Source organism: Sardina pilchardus, chromosome 24 (genome assembly GCF_963854185.1).
Source record: "Sardina pilchardus chromosome 24, fSarPil1.1, whole genome shotgun sequence".
Taxonomy (NCBI): Eukaryota; Metazoa; Chordata; class Actinopteri; order Clupeiformes; family Clupeidae; genus Sardina; species Sardina pilchardus.
In genome coordinates, this window is record NC_085017.1 from 6,680,726 (window position 1) to 6,702,193 (window position 21,468).

General features: G+C 41.2%; 2 protein-coding genes across 3 annotated transcripts in view; both read right to left on the minus strand.

The window, feature by feature from the left end:
• Positions 1-7,941, minus strand: part of hycc1 (hyccin PI4KA lipid kinase complex subunit 1) — a 60,025-nt gene extending 52,084 nt beyond the window's left edge. The window contains exon 1 of the mRNA XM_062530027.1: positions 7,811-7,941. The gene's annotated coding sequence lies outside the window, so the exon portion shown is untranslated. The remainder of the gene's footprint in view (positions 1-7,810) is intronic.
• Positions 7,942-12,087: 4,146 nt separating this feature from the next.
• On the minus strand, positions 12,088-16,716 carry si:ch73-345f18.3 (uncharacterized). Of its 2 annotated transcripts, none has more exons than XM_062530029.1 (4): positions 16,516-16,716; positions 16,027-16,087; positions 15,393-15,602; positions 12,088-13,954 (listed from the first exon to the last, which is right to left on the minus strand). In XM_062530029.1, the coding sequence occupies exons 1-4, from the start codon at positions 16,582-16,584 to the stop codon at positions 13,581-13,583; spliced, it is 714 nt and encodes a 237-aa protein (XP_062386013.1). In that variant the 5' UTR covers positions 16,585-16,716; the 3' UTR covers positions 12,088-13,580. The 2 variants fall into 2 exon arrangements, with proteins under 2 accessions (XP_062386013.1, XP_062386014.1); XM_062530030.1 differs by having other exon boundaries at positions 16,468-16,552.
• Positions 16,717-21,468: the final 4,752 nt, after the last annotated feature.

The following is a 21,468-nucleotide window of genomic DNA, read 5'->3' on the forward strand; positions in this document are numbered from 1 at the left end:
AAAAGGGGGGTGAAATGGAATCCTTAGAAGGTCTACTTTCAGAAAATATATAGATGTTTATACCGAATTCGCCTTTGTGGGTACCAGGCCATACTAAGCGTGTACCGAGTCACATACTAAGCGTTACTTTGACACACAGCTGTTGAACTTCAATTTGTGTGGCTATGAAAACAATAAGTTGTGCATATGTAAAAGGGGGGTGAAATAGAATCCTTAGAAGGTCTACTTTCAGAAAATATATAGATGTTTATACCGAATTCGCCTTTGTGGGTACCAGGCCATACCAAAGGTGTACCGAGTCACATACTAAGCGTTACTTTGACACACAGCTGTTGAACTTCAAATTGTGTGGCTGTGAAAACAATAAGTTGTGCATATATAAAAGGGGGGTGAAATGGAATCCTTAGAAGGTCTACTTTCAGAAAATATATAGATGTTTATACCGAATTCGCCTTTGTGGGTACCAGGCCATACTAAGCGTGTACCGAGTCACATAATAGGCCTGCCATTGACATACACTGTTGAACTTCAAATTGTGTGGCTGTGAAAACAATAAGTTTTGCACATATAAAAGGGGGGTGAAATGGAATCCTTAGAAGGTCTACTTTCAGAAAATATATAGATGTTTATACCCAATTCGCCTTTGTGGGTACCAGGCCATACTAAGCGTGTACCGAGTCACATACTAAGCGTTACTTTGACACACAGCTGTTGAACTTCAAATTGTGTGGCTGTGAAAACAATAAGTTGTGCATATTTAAAAGGGGGGTGAAATGGAATCCTTAGAAGGTCTACTTTCAGAAAATATATAGTTGTTTATACCGAATTCGCCTTTGTGGGTACCAGGCCATACTTAGCGTGTACCGAGTCACATAGACTGTATACCCTGTCGATGGTGTTGATTACCTGTCGATGGTGTCGATTAACCCTCTGGAGTCTAAATCCCCCCCTGGGGATTTGAAAAACTGTTCCAAACACACATCTCAATCTCTGCTAGTTTTTGTCCTAGAATAGCATATAAATGACACCATTAGAAACCTTTAATCAACTAGTTTCCATATGTTTTATAAGAGAATGGTTGTTGTGGGTGCTGGATGCTACGGTCATACACACACACACAAACATTCAGGAACACACACACACACACACACAGACAAGCACAGGCACACACAGACACACACACACACACACACACACACACACACACACACACACACACACATACCTACACACACACGTACCAGAACACACACACATACAGAAAAAATTACACAAACACATGTACAAACACGCCCACACGCATGCACACACACACACACCTACACATACCTCACACACACACACACACACACACACACACACACATACAGATGCAAAGTGCGCACACACACACACACACAAATACACACACACACACACACACACACACACACACACATACCTACACACACACGCACCAGCACACACACACATGTACATAAAAAATTACACAAACACATGCACAAACACGCCCACACGCATGCACACACACACACACACAGATGCACAGTGTGTGCACACACACACACACACACACACCCTACACATACCTCACACACACACACACACACACACACACACTAACACACACACACACACACACACACAGAGAGATGCACAGTGCACACACACAACTCTCTCACACACACACACACACACAGATGCACAGTGCACACACACACACACACAAACACACACACACACACACACACACACACACACAGATGCACAGTGCACACACATACACACACACGCACACACACACACATATACACACACATACACACACACACAGAGCACCGGAGCTGAGAAGTGAGTGTGTGTGTGTGTGTGATGTACTATAGCCTGTGTGTGTGTGTGTGTGTGTGTGTGTGTGGGTGTGGGTGCGTTTCTTTGTGCCCGTGTGTGTGTTTGCATGTGTGTATACTGTATGTGTGTATGTGCATGTTCTGTGTGTATTCTGTGTGTGTTCTCTTTCTTTCTCTCTCTCTCTCTCTGTGTGTCTGTGTGTGTTCTGTGTTATCTGTGTGTATTCTGTGTGTGTTCTCTCTTTCTCTCTCTCTCTCTCTCTCTCTCTCTCTCTCTGTGGGTGTATCTGTGTGTGTGCCCGTGTATGTGTGTGTGTGTGTGTGTGCGCATGTGTGTGTATGTGTGCGTATGTGTGAGTGTGTGCCTGCGTATGTGTGTGTGTGTGTGTGTGTGTGTGTGTGTGTGTGTGTGTGTGTGTGTGTGTGCACGCGTGCATGTGTGTGTGTGAGTGTGTGCCTGCGTGTGTGTGTGTGTGATCTGATATTGGAGTGACAGTGACGGCAGAGAACGCAGTGAACATATACACATAGAGACAGATAAAACACACACACAAGCAGACACACACACACACACACACACACACACTCATAGACAGAGAAGCACTCATACACAAAAGCAAGCGCACACATGCACACACTCATTTACATACATAAAAGTTGCAGAAGGGGATGGAGTAGGCGATGGAAACAAAATCGTTATTGATATTTGCAGAGAGAATGTGCAGGACTGAGCGGCGGTCATATTGTGTATCGCTTTGCGGTACATCTAGTTGTTTTCACAGCCACACAATTTGAAGTTCAACAGTGTGTGTCAAAGTAACGCTTAGTATGTGACTCGGTACACGCCTAGTATGGCCTGGTACCCACAAAGGCGAATTTTATATAAACATCTATATATTTTCTGAAAGTAGACCTTCTAAGGATTCCATTTCACCCCCCTTTTACATATGCACAACTTATTGTTTTCACAGCCACACAATTTGAAGTTCAACATCTGTGTGTCAAAGTAACGCTTAGTATGTGACTCGGTACACGCTTAGTATGGCCTGGTACCCACAAAGGCGAATTTGGTATAAACATCTATATATTTTCTGAAAGTAGACCTTCTAAGGATTCCATTTCACCCCCCTTTTACATATGCACACCTTATTGTTTTCACAGCCACATAATTTGAAGTTCAACAGTGTATGTCAATGGCAGGCCTATATTATGTGACTCGGTACACCCTTGGTATGGCCTGGTACCCACAAAGGCGAATTCGGTATGAACATCTATATATTTTCTGAAAGTAGACCTTCTAAGGATTCCATTTCACCCCCCTTTTACATATGCACAACTTATTGTTTTCACAGCCACACAATTTGAAGTTCAACATCTGTGTGTCAAAGTAACGCTTAGTATGTGACTCGGTACACGCTTAGTATGGCCTGGTACCCACAAAGGCGAATTCGGTATACACATCTATATATTTTCTGAAAGTAGACCTTCTAAGGATTCCATTTCACCCCCCTTTTACATATGCACAACTTATTGTTTTCACAGCCACACAATTTGAAGTTCAACATCTGTGTGTCAAAGTAACGTTTAGTATGTGACTCGGTACACGCTTAGTATGGCCTGGTACCCACAAAGGCGAATTCGGTATACACATCTATATATTTTCTGAAAGTAGACCTTCTAAGGATTCCATTTCACCCCCCTTTTATATATGCACAACTTATTGTTTTCACAGCCACACAATTTGAAGTTCAACAGCTGTGTGTCAAAGTAACGCTTAGTATGTGACTCGGTACACGCTTAGTATGGCCTGGTACCCACAAAGGCGAATTCGGTATGAACATCTATATATTTTCTGAAAGTAGACCTTCTAATGATTCCATTTCACCCCCCTTTTATATATGCACAACTTATTGTTTTCACAGCCACACAATTTGAAGTTCAACAGTGTATGTCAATGGCAGGCCTATTATGTGACTCGGTACACCCTTGGTATGGCCTGGTACCCACAAAGGCGAATTCGGTATAAACATCTATATATTTTCTGAAAGTAGACCTTCTAAGGATTCCATTTCACCCCCCTTTTATATATGCACAACTTATTGTTTTCACAGCCACACAATTTGAAGTTCAACAGTGTATGTCAATGGCAGGCCTATTATGTTACTCGGTACACCCTTGGTATGGCCTGGTACCCACAAAGGCGAGGATTTTGTTTAGGATTTTTGTCGTGTTGGAAGGCGAATGACCTCCCCATCCTCAGCTGTTTAGGAGAGGGACGCAGGTTTTCCTCAAGAATTTTGGTGTACTTGGCAGCATCCATTTTCCCTTCTATCCTGACCAATTGCCCAGTCCCCGCTGAAGAGAAACATCCCCAAAACATAATGTTGCCCCCACCATGCTTCAAAGTAGGTATGGTGTGTTTTGGGTGTGTTTGGGTGTGTATACTGTGTTTGGTTAGCGCTTGGAGCTCAGTCCAAAAACTTCAATCTTAGTCTCCAAAAAGTTCGATCTTAGTCTCATCTGACCATATAAGCTTTTTCCACATGGTAGCAGAATATTCCAGATGTGTTTTTGCACTGAACTCCAAGCGCAATGTTTGGCGAAAACCAACACAGTACACCACCCAAAACACACCATACCTAGTGTGAAGCATGGTGGGGGCAACATTATGTTGTGGGGATGTTTCTTTTCAGCAGGAACTGGGCAATTGGTCAGGATAGAAGGGAAAATGGATGCTTCCAAGTACACCCACATTCTTAAGGAAAACCTGTGTCCCTCTCCTAGACAGCTGAGGATGGGGAGGTCATTCGCCCTCCAACACGACAATAATCCTAAACATACTGCCAAAAGAACAAAGCAGTGGCTTAAGGATAGGATGGTGAATATCCTTGAGTGGCAAAGTCAGAGCCCTGACTTAAATCCTATAGAAAATATGTGGATTGACTTGAAGAGAGCAGTCCATCGCCATTCCCTACAGAATTTGACTACATTTTAACATTTCTGCATGGAAAATTGGGCAAATATTCCCCTATCTAGGTGTGCAAAGCTATAATAGAGACATATCCAAACAGATTGATGGCTGTAATGAAAGCAAAAGGAAGCTTTACAAAGTATTAAGTCAGGGGTATGATGACTTTTCCAACCCTGTTATTCTAGTTTTTAATTTTTTATTAATTTTTAGAACTGTTGACTTTTTTTTCATTATTTTGATGTTGTACAGCTACATTTGTAAATAAAACTGGAAAATATTTTTTTTAAAAATGGGTTTTGATTTCAGGCTGTAAGACAAAAAAAGTAACTATTTCAAAAGGGTATGATAACTTTCTATAGGCACTGTATATATATCCTGAAAGTACACATTATAAGGATTACATTTCACCCCCCTTTGACATATGCACAATTTAGTTTTTTCACAGCCACACAATTTGAAGTTCAGCAGTAGGCTATGTGCACATGACTCAGTACAGACTTCATGCCTTGTACCTAAAAGTAAACTTGGTATAAATATTAGGCTAATGTAGGCCTATATTCCGTCATAAGGATTTAATTTTACCCCCCTTTCAAATATGCACAACTTGTTTTCACAGCAGCACAATTTGAAATTCAACAGTAGGCCTATGTGTCAGTGACAGGCTTAAAGTATTTAAGTTGGTACGGAGTTACATAGCCTGGTACTTACAAAGGTGAATTTGATATCCGTTTTTCCTTAAAGGGTGTTTCCTGACATGCCTTGTATGTGATTTGAGTGATGACCTGTCGGGGTGGGGCGATTAACATATTTCATACATGTAATTTATGTCATATTTATGCCTATGTGCAACGTACAAGTTGACATTATTGGTTGTAAACATTTTAACTGATAAGTTTGAGGTTTTTTTGATAATGGGGTTATTTTAGGTGATGTTTATGGAAAAGGTCATCCTTCCACAATTATTTTCTTGCATGATAATCATATACAGCATTTAGCCTACTTAACATCAACGTTTAATATTATTATCCCTTTCTTATATGTTTGTTTTTTCCACTCTCTGTTAGCAGTCAGTAACCTATATCAGAGCCGTTCTACTTATTCCCTTATTAGACATTTTCTGCCTATATCAGGGGATGGAGACGTTCGTCTGGCTTTGCACTGAGAAAGGTGTTGCGTGAGGTCACTTCCGTTTAATTTCAAGCACGTTAGCGTTAAATCTCTGCTACAATTACAACATTTACACGTGGTTAAATAGGCTACGTTGCAGCAACATGCATACATTTCGTGCAAACCGTTGAAATACTCTCAAAAACGAATATTGACCTACTTTATCTGATCGTTCGTGTGTACCTTTATTTTGACATTTTTCGCCGCCATCTTGCCCGCTATTGTCGCGTACTGTCGCTTACTGTCGCTGGCTCCACGGAACTTACTGTGGTCAATATCTTCTTCTTCTTCATATGGCGGTTGACATACTGTGCTCAATAGCGCCATATCGTATATACCTGTACATAGTGGCCAAAAAGAGCGTTGCACCACTACCTGGGGGGGAGGTGGGTAGCTCTTGCGCTTGAATCCATAGTAAAGCTGTCAGTCAAAACGCATCAGCCAATAGGAATGCACCCCACAGACACCCACCCACATGTGAAGTTTGTGCCAGAATCGCAAGCAAAGAAACAGGCAGCGCAAACGCGAGAGCCAGAATCGAAACTGAAAAAGCCAGGAGCAAACAAACGAATGATGTCGCTGCAAATGACTGTTGTTATTGTAAACCAAAAGACAAGTTATTCAAACAGTTTTTTTTTGCAACTACACAAATAATTTGTTTGCGAGTTTAGATTTTTTTTTTCGACTTTATTTTTTTTGTTTAGATTTTGTATTTGGTATTTTGATTAATTGATTTTTGTTTGAATTTGAAAAAGTATTGTTTGAACTTTTTGGCACAAACGAAACTCCATACTGGCTGCCTTAACTGAAATAGAGCGACACTTACGCACAAGGCTGAAGTTACTACTTTGCTGAATTGCAACATTATCACATTCACTAACGTTAAATAAACCTGGTTTCCATCTGTTTATGGACGTCCATGTGCCATCAAAACAATAGCAGAGTGATTTCATATCGTTTATCCTTTATCGAGAAACAACCTAGACGCGACCTAGCGAAAACAAAACAAAGCTGGTGAAAGTCAAACACCAGGCTGCAAGACTGCCGACGAGTGTAAGGTTATGGATGGCTGTTATGTTTAAAGAGGGACACGTTCATTTTACTCCGAAAACGTGTTAGTCCCACTGAGATAGTCGGCGGGAGTCAGATGCCAAGAGTTGCCCAAGAAAGACCATAACAAGAGATCTCTATCAGATTGGCATATGGTCACTTCGTTCACCCTGTCAGTGCCTGGTGTGCGTTCTTTGGTTAGATCCTATTTCAACATCTGAAATTAGGCAAATTAACGACTGGAATAGCTCGACACTAAATCAACTTTAATCCGTTACCTCCTCCCAAGACTTCAAACCAACATGACTCGCACAGTAGAGCAATCTAACGTTCAATAGCCATCCAACACTGGCTAGATGTATAAAGCATCCGGACCAGATCAGTCCGCTGTTAAGCTGCTATAAAATTAATTAAACTACTGGCAAAATAGGTGGTAGTCAAGCAACGTTACCCTTGTGCATACGCCTCTTGCATGCTCCTGGCACGTTGTGCAGAGTGAACCTTCCTGTCTAGATCACTTTTGACACTTGACACTATCTATGCCACTTCGTAATGTCACCCAACTTATCTGGAAAATGTTCGCATGCATCGACATAAAACGTCATGATGGCTACACTGAACTAACACACAGGATAATCATACCAGCACAACAACTCGACTGAATTTTAGAAAGTAAGTAACGCTGGCTAGTTAGCCAGCTAGCCAACGTTACAAATAGACGAGGAGACTTGGAACACACAGTTTTGTAAGGTCTCTGTAGGTTTACAATACTTACTATCATACTATCCTGCAATCCACAGTTATTGCTCCTCCAGGTTGCTCCGACTATCAGGAAGCTATCAGTTACTCCATAAATTTCCTAAATAATTGAGCACATTCAAGTCATCCATCTCCATTACTTTCGCAACTCACACTAACTTGAGCGTGGGTATTACGCGAGATTGGCAAAAGCTTCTCACCAATCATAAAATAGTAAATAAAGGCTCCGTCGAGTTTCCACAAATAGCAACCAATCATCTTGCACCTAGGGTGGGGTTCAATAATTTCCACGAATAGGGTAGGTTGTCCTTGTTGAATCAATCCAATATTGTAATCGGCGCTCTGCACACAAGCCTACGTCGCTGGACATTTATTTGGAAAGATTTATGATACTCTTTGAAACTTTTTAAAATATTGCAACACCACATAATATGTAGAGTGCTCGGCCACATCTTTCAGTTTTAATCCTTGAGTTGTTGGGTCTAAAAACCTTAGGCCAGCTGAGTCTGCATGCATATGCATGTATGGACACACAAGTAGCCAGTGTGTGTGTGTGTGTGTGTGTGTGTGTGTGTGTGTGTGTGTGCATAGGGCCTACATATATTTTTTGTATAATTTATTTCTAAATGATTTTTATTTGGTTGTTGTAGCAGTAGCAACATACAGTAGTAGGCCTATACTTGTTGAAGCCATTCTATGGAATTAATAATATTTTGAGTTTATTTAGTAAGACCTAAAACCTTGCAAATGTAGAAATTTGACAAACAGTTCATCAGTGATTTAGCTTAGTGTCATTTCATTGGCTGTTAGATTTAGTATGAAATAATAGAACCCCGCGATACAGTCAGAAGCCACTGGACTTTGGAGCAAAACTTTTGACCTAGCCTACAGTAGGCCTACACGGAACAGTGAATTTAAGAAAAGTAAAGATATCCTACGTTTTTTATGCTGTATGATTCGAAAGTCCTTACAGACAGACAAACGAAGAACTTTTGATTCAAGACTTTTATTTTTTGACGTTTTGTGTTGAGTAGCCAATAGGCTATTGAGTCAGTTTGCTGCACTTACAGTAGGCCTACAAGTTCTAATAGTTTCCACTGTGGCCAGCTGTTTCACCCCGACAACCACTACAAGGCCAAACTGCTCTTATCTGGAAGATGGCAAACTCAGCTATGCATCAGGTTGGCCTACAGTGGTTGAAGGAAGCCCTGAAGGTTTTGGGGCCTATACTGAAAGACTCATGTCAGTTGGTCGTTGGCCTTGACTCCGGGCTTACCTTATACTGTGCCAGAGGGCAAGAATGGAGTATGGCACAGTGAGTAGTAGACTACTGGGTCTTGTAACAGATCCACATTGCACTGCCTGTCGCCAATAATGGATCATTTACCTGATATCTTATTGTTTTGTGATATTTTTGCTCTGCTTCTTTTGCAGAAATTTAATTATATGTTAATAAACATTCGGTCAGTACTATCACACTGGTGAACATTTTAAAGAATATCTGGATTCAATGAATGGAATTCAACATGGAATTAGAATTCGAACCTCACATTGCTGCGGAAGAGAATATTTTGTTAGAATGTTCAAAACTCCCCCGCTCTGTGTCTGCATGTGCATGCATGCTCGAAGAACAGAAATGTTCAACCCAGTACCACACCTCTTCCAGCATGCATGCACAGACACACACACACACACACACACACACACACACACACACACACACACAGAGTTCATGTGACCCTCTCCTCACACACAGACACAACCACGTGTTACATGTAACTCAATCAGCCACTGTGGCGGAAGTCAGAAAATTCCTTGCACAACATGGTAATTATGAACTGCACTGATTGTGCAACATGTCAACCAGTCAGCAGTTATTATACTACAGCTTGGAATGAGCTTCGCCGTGTTTTCAAACAGTTGTCACCATAAAGATGCGCTATGCAGGAAAAAGAGTAAAACATGTTGTTGACATACAGTATGTTGATATATGACATATAACATAGACCTCTGAAATCTAGGAATTTAAGTTTCTGTAAGTCTTACAGCTAAGACCTGTAGTGAATTTGATGAGCTTTTAGTCCATTGTCCATAACATTTCCAACAGTACACAACATTTCCATTCATCTTGGTCTGAAATAACCACCTCAAGAGATGGTTTCAACACTTCATGTTTTTCAAAGGCAATCATCTGCAAAAATATTGTTCATCTTTGGTATCTTTGGCAACTCCAGGACACTCAAAAACAGAACACATGGAATTATTATTACTTGGAACATTGATATATTAAAAGGGTTATCACCAGCTGCACAGCTGATCCTTACACACAGAACACATAACACAACGCAGTAGTTCACCGCTGCTACAATCAAAAGTTTTTAATTCTGATGTCTATTTCTCACTGAAATGATCAACCCATGCGGAACACCACAGACCGCATTCTTCGAGGTGCAACCCGCAGCACACTGTTGCCCCTTTAGTGCAATATAATAGCAAAGTGAATGGGAGTGAACTCAATGGTGACCACCAGTACAGAAAGTAGCCACTAGGTGGCTATGCAATATATAGAAAGTAAGACTAACAACAAATGCTTGTTAAACAAATGATACATACATTAAACAATATGCATTATATCAAAACCCTTGTGGCCATCACACATCATGTATCAGAATAATCACAGAGAGAGACATTAAAATGTGCTTCTACTCAAGCCAGTGACCGTCACCATTGTTACTACCGTGGCCAAACTGGAACTTAAACTCTTAGCCTCACTGGGCTGATAAGAAAGTTTTCTTCATTTTATTCTTGTTTTTGGTGTCTGGGGCCAGCACCCTCTTTCTGCATCAAGCCAGCCTGTTCCAACTCACTCGTGATGTAGACCTATCTAAGACATGCAAAAATGTTTTTTTTGCAGCCGTGTAAAATATCCTCACACCTTTTCTTTACTTCTACATCGCTACATACAAAATTGTTTAGTCTAGTCTGCTATTACTTCTATTTCTTATATATATATATTTCCCTTTCAGTCCATTCCAGTCCTTTTGGTGCTGCAAAATGTCAACAAATTCATTATAAAGGAATGTAGACTTGGCTACTGACTACTGACTGTAACGGAATGCAACCAGCTGATTATTCTCATCATTGTACTGCAGAAATTAAGGCATTTAGTTGCTGCTGCAAGCACTGCACTATAGTATGTGGGTGTTGATACGATTGCTTTCCCATAGCATACTTTCAGTCAGTAAAAAAAACAAAAACATGTTTACATGTTACAGTTACTACCCCATTAATAATCCAATTATTTCAAAATGCACATTCATACCTCTCCGAACCAAAATATATCTAAATGGTTCCACAATAATGTGTTGAATTATTAAACTTTTGCCTTTCTAAAAACAATACTACACAATAAAACAATAACGATAAAACACCCCTTCATCTAAACAGGAGTGTCTGTACAGTAAGTGCCTGAAAGGCCTCTCAGTGTTGCCTGTTTAAATGTTTCAAAGGTAAGGATGATGAATTGGGCTTTCAATGCATCAATGCTTCTATTCTTTCCAAGCCTCTCAGTGCACAACTGCAATATATTATGGATGGCTTGTGGAGGGAGTGTGATGAATTATGAGGATTATAAATAAGCAGTTGCACTCATTCAGGTTCATCCACAAGCACGAAGAATGACTTGTCAGTCCCACAGCAGCTCGCAAGGAGTCAGACATTATAAATAATTACTTTCTCAGCCACCAGGTTAGTGTGAATTACAATTCAACACAAAAGCCCCAAAATAAGGAGCTCTTCACATCTCTATACAAAGAACCCATGGCTATTGTTATGAAACTGTTTGACATGAAATGAGCGTATTACAACATACTACTTCAATAATCTCCTTTAAATTTTTCCTTTGCAGTTACTCCTTGTTGGTGCTTATATGGAGTGATCTCATCAGTGCAAATACTTGAACATGTGTCTGCACTGTAAAAAAAATGAAAAGTCAGGGCTGTCCAATTTATCGAACCATATTACGTTACAATTACATGAAACAGTCTAGTTTTGAATCAAACATGAAACACATCCTGACTGTGGTCAAATAGTCATTCCAATTGAGTGACCCACTTTTTCTAATTGAAACAAGTAAGGTAAGCGTATATATACTGGGGGAAAGGAAAAGAGGGTTTGTCACATTTACTAAACCACTTGTGGAACGGGTGCGCACATCCCAAATATATTTTCACAGGTGCCAGACTAAACGTGTCAGAGAGAGAGGGAGATAGTCTGCACAACACTGTTATGAGCTCCAAGAAATACTTTATTTACTCTAAAAAGGCAACAATTTTCAGGCCATTTACTAAACACAACACATGAAATTAAACCAAATTTTTTTTTTCAAACACAATGTTATTATGTTGAACTGACATATTTTGTCACAGCAAAGAATCTATCTAACATAATCATGTCTGATCAGTGTGAGGCACCTGAACCAGTACCGCAAATGAACACATGCGATGCCACCATTTCACTGTGTTCCCATGAGCCTTTGCATGAACACCGAGATAATCACGCAGCTACAGCGTTAGAAAACATCTTCACATGGGGTTTCTTGTAGAGGATTACATTTAGAGACCAGTAGCATTTGGAGCTGAGTTGACTCTTATGTTATTATGCTTTGAGATAACTACTTGCTCCCACCATGATTACATTAGGCATTGAACATGCACAAAGCATCAGTGGTGATCTGGCACGTTTTCATCTTCAAAGAATGCTTCTGAATACTGTGGCACAACAGATTCAGCATGTTTCATATTAAGACCTCACCTACTGTATGTTCCCTTAACATTGATGCAATACTAAGTAGCCTTCATAACGCCTACTAAGCAGTACTCAGTACAATTGAATGCCTACTTTCCATGCCACCTGTACACAATGACTTTGAAAATTACATAAATACTTCATGTAAACTTAACTTAATCAATTTCATTGGAATAAATTCATCAGATTAGGTTGTCACAGCATGAATCAATTTCGTAAACTTAGACATTTCATTCATGTGCAACCAATGTACATGATAAAATCAAGTAAATCCAGCATTTTTTTTTCATTGTGTACATCTTAGCAAAAGTCACTTGAGTGGGTTATTCCAGTTAGCCTACTGCTAAAAGGAAGCTATGGAATGACTCTGTGCACTTTTGAATAGTCAAGCCAATCAGACCAACGATCCAGGTGCGCCTTTTGAAAAAGTTTGTGATTGGACCCAGCAGATGTGGACATGAAGCAGGAGAGATAGATGTGCAGGTTTCCAGCCTGAGCTGCAAGGCCAAATCCAAATCACCGGCAGATCAGGCAGAGTTTACCCAGCCTAGGTTATTCCAGTTGGCCTACTGCTAAACGCGAGCTATGGAGGAATATGTCCTCTGGTCTAACTGTGGGGCAGACAGCAAATCAGGCTAAAACAGACTACCAGGGAATCTTAGAACTACAGTAGCATCAGTGTCTAAATCTAGCCTCCTGACTCACACAGACATGAGTGTTGCGTCCCTGACTGTACTGTATGCCTGACTCTTCCCTTTAGACCTGCCATGGCTTTACAGATCTCTCATCTTTTCAAAGCTATCAGTGCACCTCAGAATCACCTACTGTGTGCCTAATGAGTCTCTACTCTAGACCATAACCACTGGGGGGTACAGATGGCCAGAGGACAGTCAGAGTATATAATATGTCTATGGGTTGACCCCTTACAGTCAGAGTATATAATATGTCTATGGGTTGACCCCTTACAGTCAGAGTGCGCATCAGGGATTGACCCCTGACAGCAGCGCCGCTTCGTTGAGGATCTTCCCGGCCTCCTCCCTGTAGGTGGCGGACAGCTCTCGGGCTCGTCTGCACTCCTGAAGGTTCTCTTTCAGGTTGTCTTCCAGCCGCCGCTGTTCCTGGTAGGCGGGGGCCACCTCCAGCACCTGATTGGCCAGCTGCTCCTCTGCCTTGGTCAGCCAGCCAATCATCTCCTGGAGCTTGGTGCTGGCGGCCACGATGGCCTTGGAGGCCTGGCACAGCCCTCGGATGCTGTCTTGGGTTCTGCGCAGCTTGCTAGGAACCTCGTCATTCGGCACCACGGCCAGAGAGAAGTCGTAACCTTTCATCTGGAAGGTGACCTGGTGGTGCGTGCCTACGAAAGGATTGGGCAGAACAGAGTCCGAGTCATGAGTGGACCACCATCACCAGAACAGTGGAATTTATGGCATTTTAATCAAATTTTGCTTTAATTTCCATTCCATAAAATAATTAGCCTGGGTGTTCCCATACTGCCTTGCGCGCAATTTCATTCATGCTGCTAAGGCAGTCTGGAAACTACCGCCCTAATTTTTACCTGAGATAGGGGACCAATCACAGAACAGGGGGGGAAGCAAGACGATAATGAGCTATGCACAGACACATTTGATAGACATCCATGACGCCCAATGAACGGAACTGGGCATTTTTTTCAAGTACGAGAAAATGAATGTTTGGTTGCCAGACCATGTCTCATTTGAAAAGTGGTAGGCGCTAGCTAGGCTATAAAATAATCACACAACAGTGGAATTTTGTTTTTATCTTAATTTTGCTTTCATTTTCATTCCAGAAAATAATCACACAACAGTGGAATTTCGTTTTATCTAAATTTTGCTTTAATTTCAGTCAATCAAATAATCACACATCTGCTTCCTCAAATTGCTGGTTAAGACAGACCAGTAATAAAATATATCTATATTATAATATTATAATATGATAATAATACCCCTCGGGGTCAGCCTGTCAACTTTTTAGAAATTTAGCAACGGAGTTATAGTTCAGTTAGTGGATCTCACTGTGGATTCATTTGTTAGCCCTCCAGATTACTTTAAATGGATGATTCATCTTCACTTATATACTGTACACTCTGAGAACAAATGTGTTGGCAACAACACAACTTGCGCTGTTTTTAATACATCTCTGTGTCCAGATAGGGACAATACGGTTGATGTAACGTATACAACACAGTTTGTGTTGGTTTCAACACATTTATTTTAAGAGTGTAGCACTAGGAGCAAATACTGTATTGTGCTGTTGTTGGTGCCGTGTACCTACTGTCCCATGCCACTTGCCTACACAGTCGCACATCACCAACAACAGTACAGTCAAAAATGGTCTAGTTACTTAATACAGTGTTTCCCAACCTTTTTACCTTGAAGACCCCCATGCCTGTGTCTAAGACAAGCCAGGGCCCTCTACCCAAACTCCTTGGGATTTGTATGTAATGTGCGCAAATATAGCCTAATTTTGATAGTCTCACAACCTCAGCCCATGCAACACTGTGCGGACCCCCTGCAATCTCTGGTGGCCCCTAATTGAGTCCCCGGACACCAGGTTGGGAACCACTGACTTAATAAACCGTCTCTGGTACAGTATAGTATATCTCCCATAGTATACTGTATCTCCCAGTGTTACTTGCCTACAGTCGCGCACCACCAGCAATAGTACAGTCAAAGATTGTCTGGCTACTTTATAAACCATCTGTGGTACAGTACAGTATACTGCTCCTCCTCCTGCATCTCCACGCATCTCCCGGTGGAGAAAGGGGCACTCACCGTGCTCTTCTTTGATTCTCTTGAGGTACTCAGACAGGCCGTCTCCATGGGAACAGCCGTAGCGATCCCTGAGTGCGCTGAGGCATTCTGCCATGGCCTCGCGGTGCCCCTGCTGCAGGTTGAATATCTCGGCCACATCCTTGAAGCGCTGGTCCAGTTCAGGGATGCCAACGTGCCGGGCGATAAACCTGCCGCTTCTCTGGGGTGTTTCTGTGAAATACAAATACAAGGGTTGACCCACTCGCACTTAGGAATCTTATAGTATTCTGGAATACATCTTATAGGAATACTAGATATCATAGGGATATTTTGGGAGGGGGATATAGAAGTAGGCTACTATACGACTTCAGGGCCCATTGTAGGAACACTATAGAGGGTAAGGATAATGTATTATAGAAATTCATAGAAGTAACTATTATACACTATCACAGCTGTTTTTTGTAGTCTTCTTTTTTTGAGGGTCATCAACTCACACTAGGCCTTCAATAGAACACATTGAACTTGGTATTGAACTTTGTATTGAAAACAAATAGATTTACAAAAACATTTAGTTAGCCAAGTAGATGTTTTTAGTAGATTTTTGTGATAGCCTAAGCTAAGTGAATTAGATTAGTTTTAAAGTTCCCACACTTACCATTATGTGCTGGACGAGCTTTTCGTGCAGACTGTGGTTTCCCTTGCAAAAGAGGTTGTGTCTGTAACACATTGACAAGACAATGGCAGTCTAATTCTGAAAACTATTGTAATAAACATGGAAATAATCACACAGATATGCAAAGAATGTCACAGAACCTATTAGCCTCTTTATTCAAAGACCAATAGGCCTACTGACACAGCCCATGTTAACAACAATCCAATTGGGCTATGCATTGTTGGGCAGTCTACTCTCATTTCCACTCTGTATTTTGAACATTGCCCAGTAGCCTACTTTGGTCGATCAAATAGTCTAAATAAATAGGCCTACCCTACAGTGAAAAATTCGTTTGCCAAGTTTGATAATGGCCCAATTCCATGGCCTTCAACAAGTGTTATAGCTAGCTTATTGTAATGCTTTCCATTCGTTATCACGACTGACCATTTATTTAGTCCAAGCTTCACGCAAGATTGCAAGCAGTGTCCATACCTCGTTCGGTTGTGTGACGGGAGTCTCCGGAGAGCTGAAACAGCAACAAAGTGCGTTCATCAACGACATAATGAACTCTCCTGTAACAGGGTCAACTCGACCATCTCGGGAAGTAAAATTGTTTTCTGATACGAAATACAAGATGACGTCAATGTCACGGGACCTCGGGGAAAGTTTACTTTGTAGCCGCACAATGATCGACTGTCGCACACCTGTCCCACAGATTGCATCACACCCCTGATGGAAGTCTTGGCGAAGTGCAAGAATGAAATCTTCGTTTTCATTATTTGTGAATGTCAAAGACCGAGAACAATTTAACTAAATAAATAGACTACTGTAGAAACTTAATTCAAGAACTTAATTGAACATAAAGAGTATAGGCCTATTGGCATCATTTTCCTTATGACCAAGTCTAGATTAAGTAGACTATAGCCTAGGCCTAGGCATAACCTAGCCCAGTCTACATAATCCAATATTTAGTAGAAACAATTGCTATTATGTAGCCTACCTATTAAATGCATTATATGTTTTCAATTAACGTAGGCCTATACAAAGTAAATAGGGGCCTCATGGTTGTCATTGGGTCTCAATTTATTGAGGGTGGCGATATTGCTCCACACATGCCCTTAGTCATGTGGAAGGTGCATGCTACAGAACTCCTTTATCTTAGACATTTTCATTGCATTAAGGGTTGATAGGGTCCTATCATAGGCTACTGAAGAAAGGCCAATAGTAAAACAAAATACATTAATACACCAGAAACATTCCATTGTCATGTATTCTTAAGTGAGTGAACACTGTTTTAGTGACTTTACAGGCACATAATAGTCACTGGAATACTGTACACTGTGGAATACTCAAAGAATAGGCCTAGTGAAGACTCATCATAACCAAAAATAAGCCTTTAACCATTTCAATAAACATTCATCTATGGTCAAAAACTGTTTTCACAAAACATACTGAAGCTGTTGATGAAGTCATGAAGCTTGTCAACTTGCATAATAGCCACAAACATGAGAGCAAAATTTGGTCGAGGTCCTGTCTCAATTAAATAACTTACCACTCCTTTTACACAGGCGCCATCTACTGGGGGAGCTCAGTATTGTATTCTTAATAACCACTGTGCATGTATTGAACAATGGACCGTGCACAAAACAAATCATTTATGTCCACTGGAGTCAAGAGTGTTGTAGCTGCCATGGCTAATGTAATTAGTGTCTACAAAGACCCGGTTGGGTGTTGCACCTAGTGAATCAGCACATAGAAGCATTTATAAATGTATGTGGGAAAATTAGAAGGTAATTCAGTGCCTGCAGTGAACATATAAGGAGCAGAATAACAGAGGATGCCATTATACAACACAATAAAAAGCTGACTAAAGAGCCTTCAGTGCATGAGGTCCATTTTGCAACAGTTTTCCACCTCTTATCTGTGAAGTAGTGCTGATTCTGAATGCCCTGTACCTCAACAACTGGTTATATTTCATTTGCATATAGTAAAAATATCTCAATGCACAAACGACACAACATTTCAAAGATGAACACATTGCATGACAATATTGACAATATAGGAAAGTAGATGTCCGCACACTGAGAATCCAAAACCGACAAGGTTTATTTAAAACCACATACAACGTTTCGACCCACCAGGGTCTTCTTTGATGCCTGAAAACCATGTGGTTTTAAATAAACCTTGTCGGTTTTGGAGCCTCAGTGTGCGGACATTTTCTTTCTTTTATCACTTTTACATTTATTGTGTCCTGCACCTGGCCCCAGTGAGGTGGGATGTGCATGCACCTACTAAACCTAATAATATTGACAATACAACCTGACTGCCACTAGAACCAGACAGACATACACTATATTGGCAAAAGTATTGGGTCACCTTGACTCGCACATTGACTTGACTCGTAAAGGGGCTGTCCCCAGACTGTCCCCTTCCTGTTCCAACATGACTCTGCACCAGTGCACAAAGCAAGGTCCATAAAGGCATGGATGACAGAGTCTGGTGTGAATGAACTTGACTGCCTGACCTCAACAATAGAACTCCTGGGATGACACTATTGCCAAAAGTATTGGGTCACCTGTATCCAGACTATCCCTTTCCTGTTCCAACATGACTCTGCACCAGTGCACAAAGCAATGTCCATGAAGACATGGATGACAAAGTCTGGTGTGGATAACCTTGACTGGCCTGACCTCAACCCATGGAACACCTGGGATAAATTAGAGCGTAGACTGAGAGCCAGTCTCCTAGTCCAATATCAGTGTGACCTCACAAATGTGCTTCTGGAAGAATGGTCAAAAATTCCCACCTAAAACCGTGTGGAAAGCCTTCGGATTAAGAATGGGATGTCAATGGGATGTCAGTTCATGTGCACTTGTTCAAGGCAAGTGACTCAATACTTTCTATCAATACAGACCCAACAGATGTATTCATTCAGATGCAGCTTTCCAGGGAGTGCACATAGCTACTGATACTTTACGTAAACTAGTACAGAGTAAAGCTGCATCTGAATGAATACACGGTTTTAGGTGGGAATTTTTTACCATTCTTCCAGAAGCACATTGTAGGCTAGTTTACAGTAAAGTATCAGTGTGCACTCCCTGGAAGTCAACCATCTTGGCTTTGCTGGTATCTGGTTCAGTTGAGCTTAGACATGTGTACAGGTCATCTAGACAATGACTCAACAAAGGCCATGCTTCATTCAGGACTTACTTAACTCATTGACTACTGACCAAGAGATTGGCTGTAAACAGTTCCAAAAGCCCCATAACGAGGAAATAGCCTGGAAAAAGCGCTGCCATTTTTTCCAATGGAGGTCTATGGGAGTGTCGCCACTCTGTTTTATCTACCGCTCTGAGGTAGACTACAGAGCCAGCGGAAAGTTCTGGGGCTGTGTGCACTCCTGCAGGTCCTCTATCAGGTGGTTCATCATCCCATGCTGGTCATGGCGGAACTCTAATCATCAGTATTCAGCACACAAATTATCATCATCATTCACTCAGAACACGGGTTACGTAACGTAACCAATGTTATGGAACCGGTTATGCGGAAAAGTTGCAAAAGTTGCCCCACATATCACGATCTTGAGAGTGATAAAGCAATTCTGTCATGACTTTGTGGTGCTCATGCAGACTGAACATCTCGACCACATCCTCAAATCCTCAAAGCACTGATACAGTTCCTGGACGCCAGAGTGGAAGCGATCTTACCATGCCCTTATCAAGAAGTCCTATAGGATTTTACTAACAATCATAGGATTTTGGTTCCAAATCTGATAGAACTGTCACTAAGATCCAATTGGTTCCAAAATTTGATTGGAATCCTATAGGATTTTTTTTTATGAGGGTGATTGCTGAACGCTGAGGTAAGGCCAATATGAAAATACCAACACTAGGCTATATACATCAGTATAACCCTAAACACTCAAAACTAACACTGACCCAAATTTCAATTTGGAGACAAAACCTAAACTTGTTCTTGAGTGGCCTTGTGCAGCTTTACACAACGTTTTGAGAACTGAATTGAGTTTCAATACAGACATTTATTACAGCATGACTGACATATCATTCACTTTCAAGTCAAGGGAAATGTAGCTACATTTTTACTTCTACACTTCTACTATTTGGACTAAAAACCACAGCTTCAGCCCCATGTCTCAGTGTTTTGGTTTCAGCTTCTATTCTAGTCACACATCATCTTCGTTATACCTCTGATGCACATGTTCCTCATCCTTTTCTTGGCTGGAAGTTGTCGCCAACCCCTCAGACCACAACACAGACAATTTGGACTCTAATCCCAAGGAACAACACCCTAGGCCTACTTCAACTAACAGCATAGGCTACAGAATTGAGTCCATTGAAAATAGGAATTCACATTGCAGTTGTTAATCTGTTTTGGATATAAAGAAATGCTTTTAAAAAACTCTTAATACTGTATTATGTTTAATACCTGGATTCGTTTTCTATAAGGAGTCTGTGGGGTGGGTGAGGTGGGAAGAGGGCGAGCTTTAGCAAGTTTGAATGTACATGTGCATAGGCCTATTGAGTGTCATATGTGTCGAGGAGACCCTTCGAAAATGAGATGCTTCCTCTCAAGGGGTTTTCCTCTGAAACAGTAAAATGTAAACAATTCTGTTCATATTATTTCAACTGTAGATGGCGACATTGAATCATAATTCCACTCAAACTTAACACCACCGCAGGAGGTCACACAGGCCCTCTCAATTGGTCTCAGAGATCTATAATCATAAAAATGATCAGGCCCCGTTGGGTAGAGGAGTAGCCAATATTATCTCCTACAGCTTGTATATTACAACAAAAGATACAGGCCTTGAAAGTAGGATAACCACTATGTTTAAATCAAGACCCACGGTAGTGGTTCCTTAACGAGTTCTTGTCTTAATTTAATCGGGCTATTATGCTCTACCAAGGACTTAGAATTGGAGACAAGCCAGTATCGTGTTGAGATCGAGGTAATTGCGTGGTTTCGAATTTTGGAGAAGAGCTTAATTTCTTGCACCTGCGTGCGTCTCTGGCTTTGATATGGATATCAGAACACATTTAGGATCTTAGGGTTCCACAAGCAACAGGCTTTGAACATGTGAAGCTGTCACGCAAATAGTTTGGCGTCGCCATGGGCTTTAGCCTACATTATCAATATCTTTGTCAGGCCACTGAAACTAATTTGTATGGATACGTCTCTTCGTGGGCAATATGTGGGCTACATAGCCTATTAATCTTGTTGCAGTGCCACCATGGAGTAGCCAGGCAGGCATACGCCTACAGTCCACTGACTGACTGCTCATGATGCACCCATGCATGCAGGAGCTAAGGCCTGGCATCTTCTCACGACACCGGGGTTACTGCCAGATCCCTTTAGAGGAAGCTATTTCAAGAGTGCATTTAGTGAGAGCATTGCTTTCTAAAACAGATGACATAAAAGATGGCA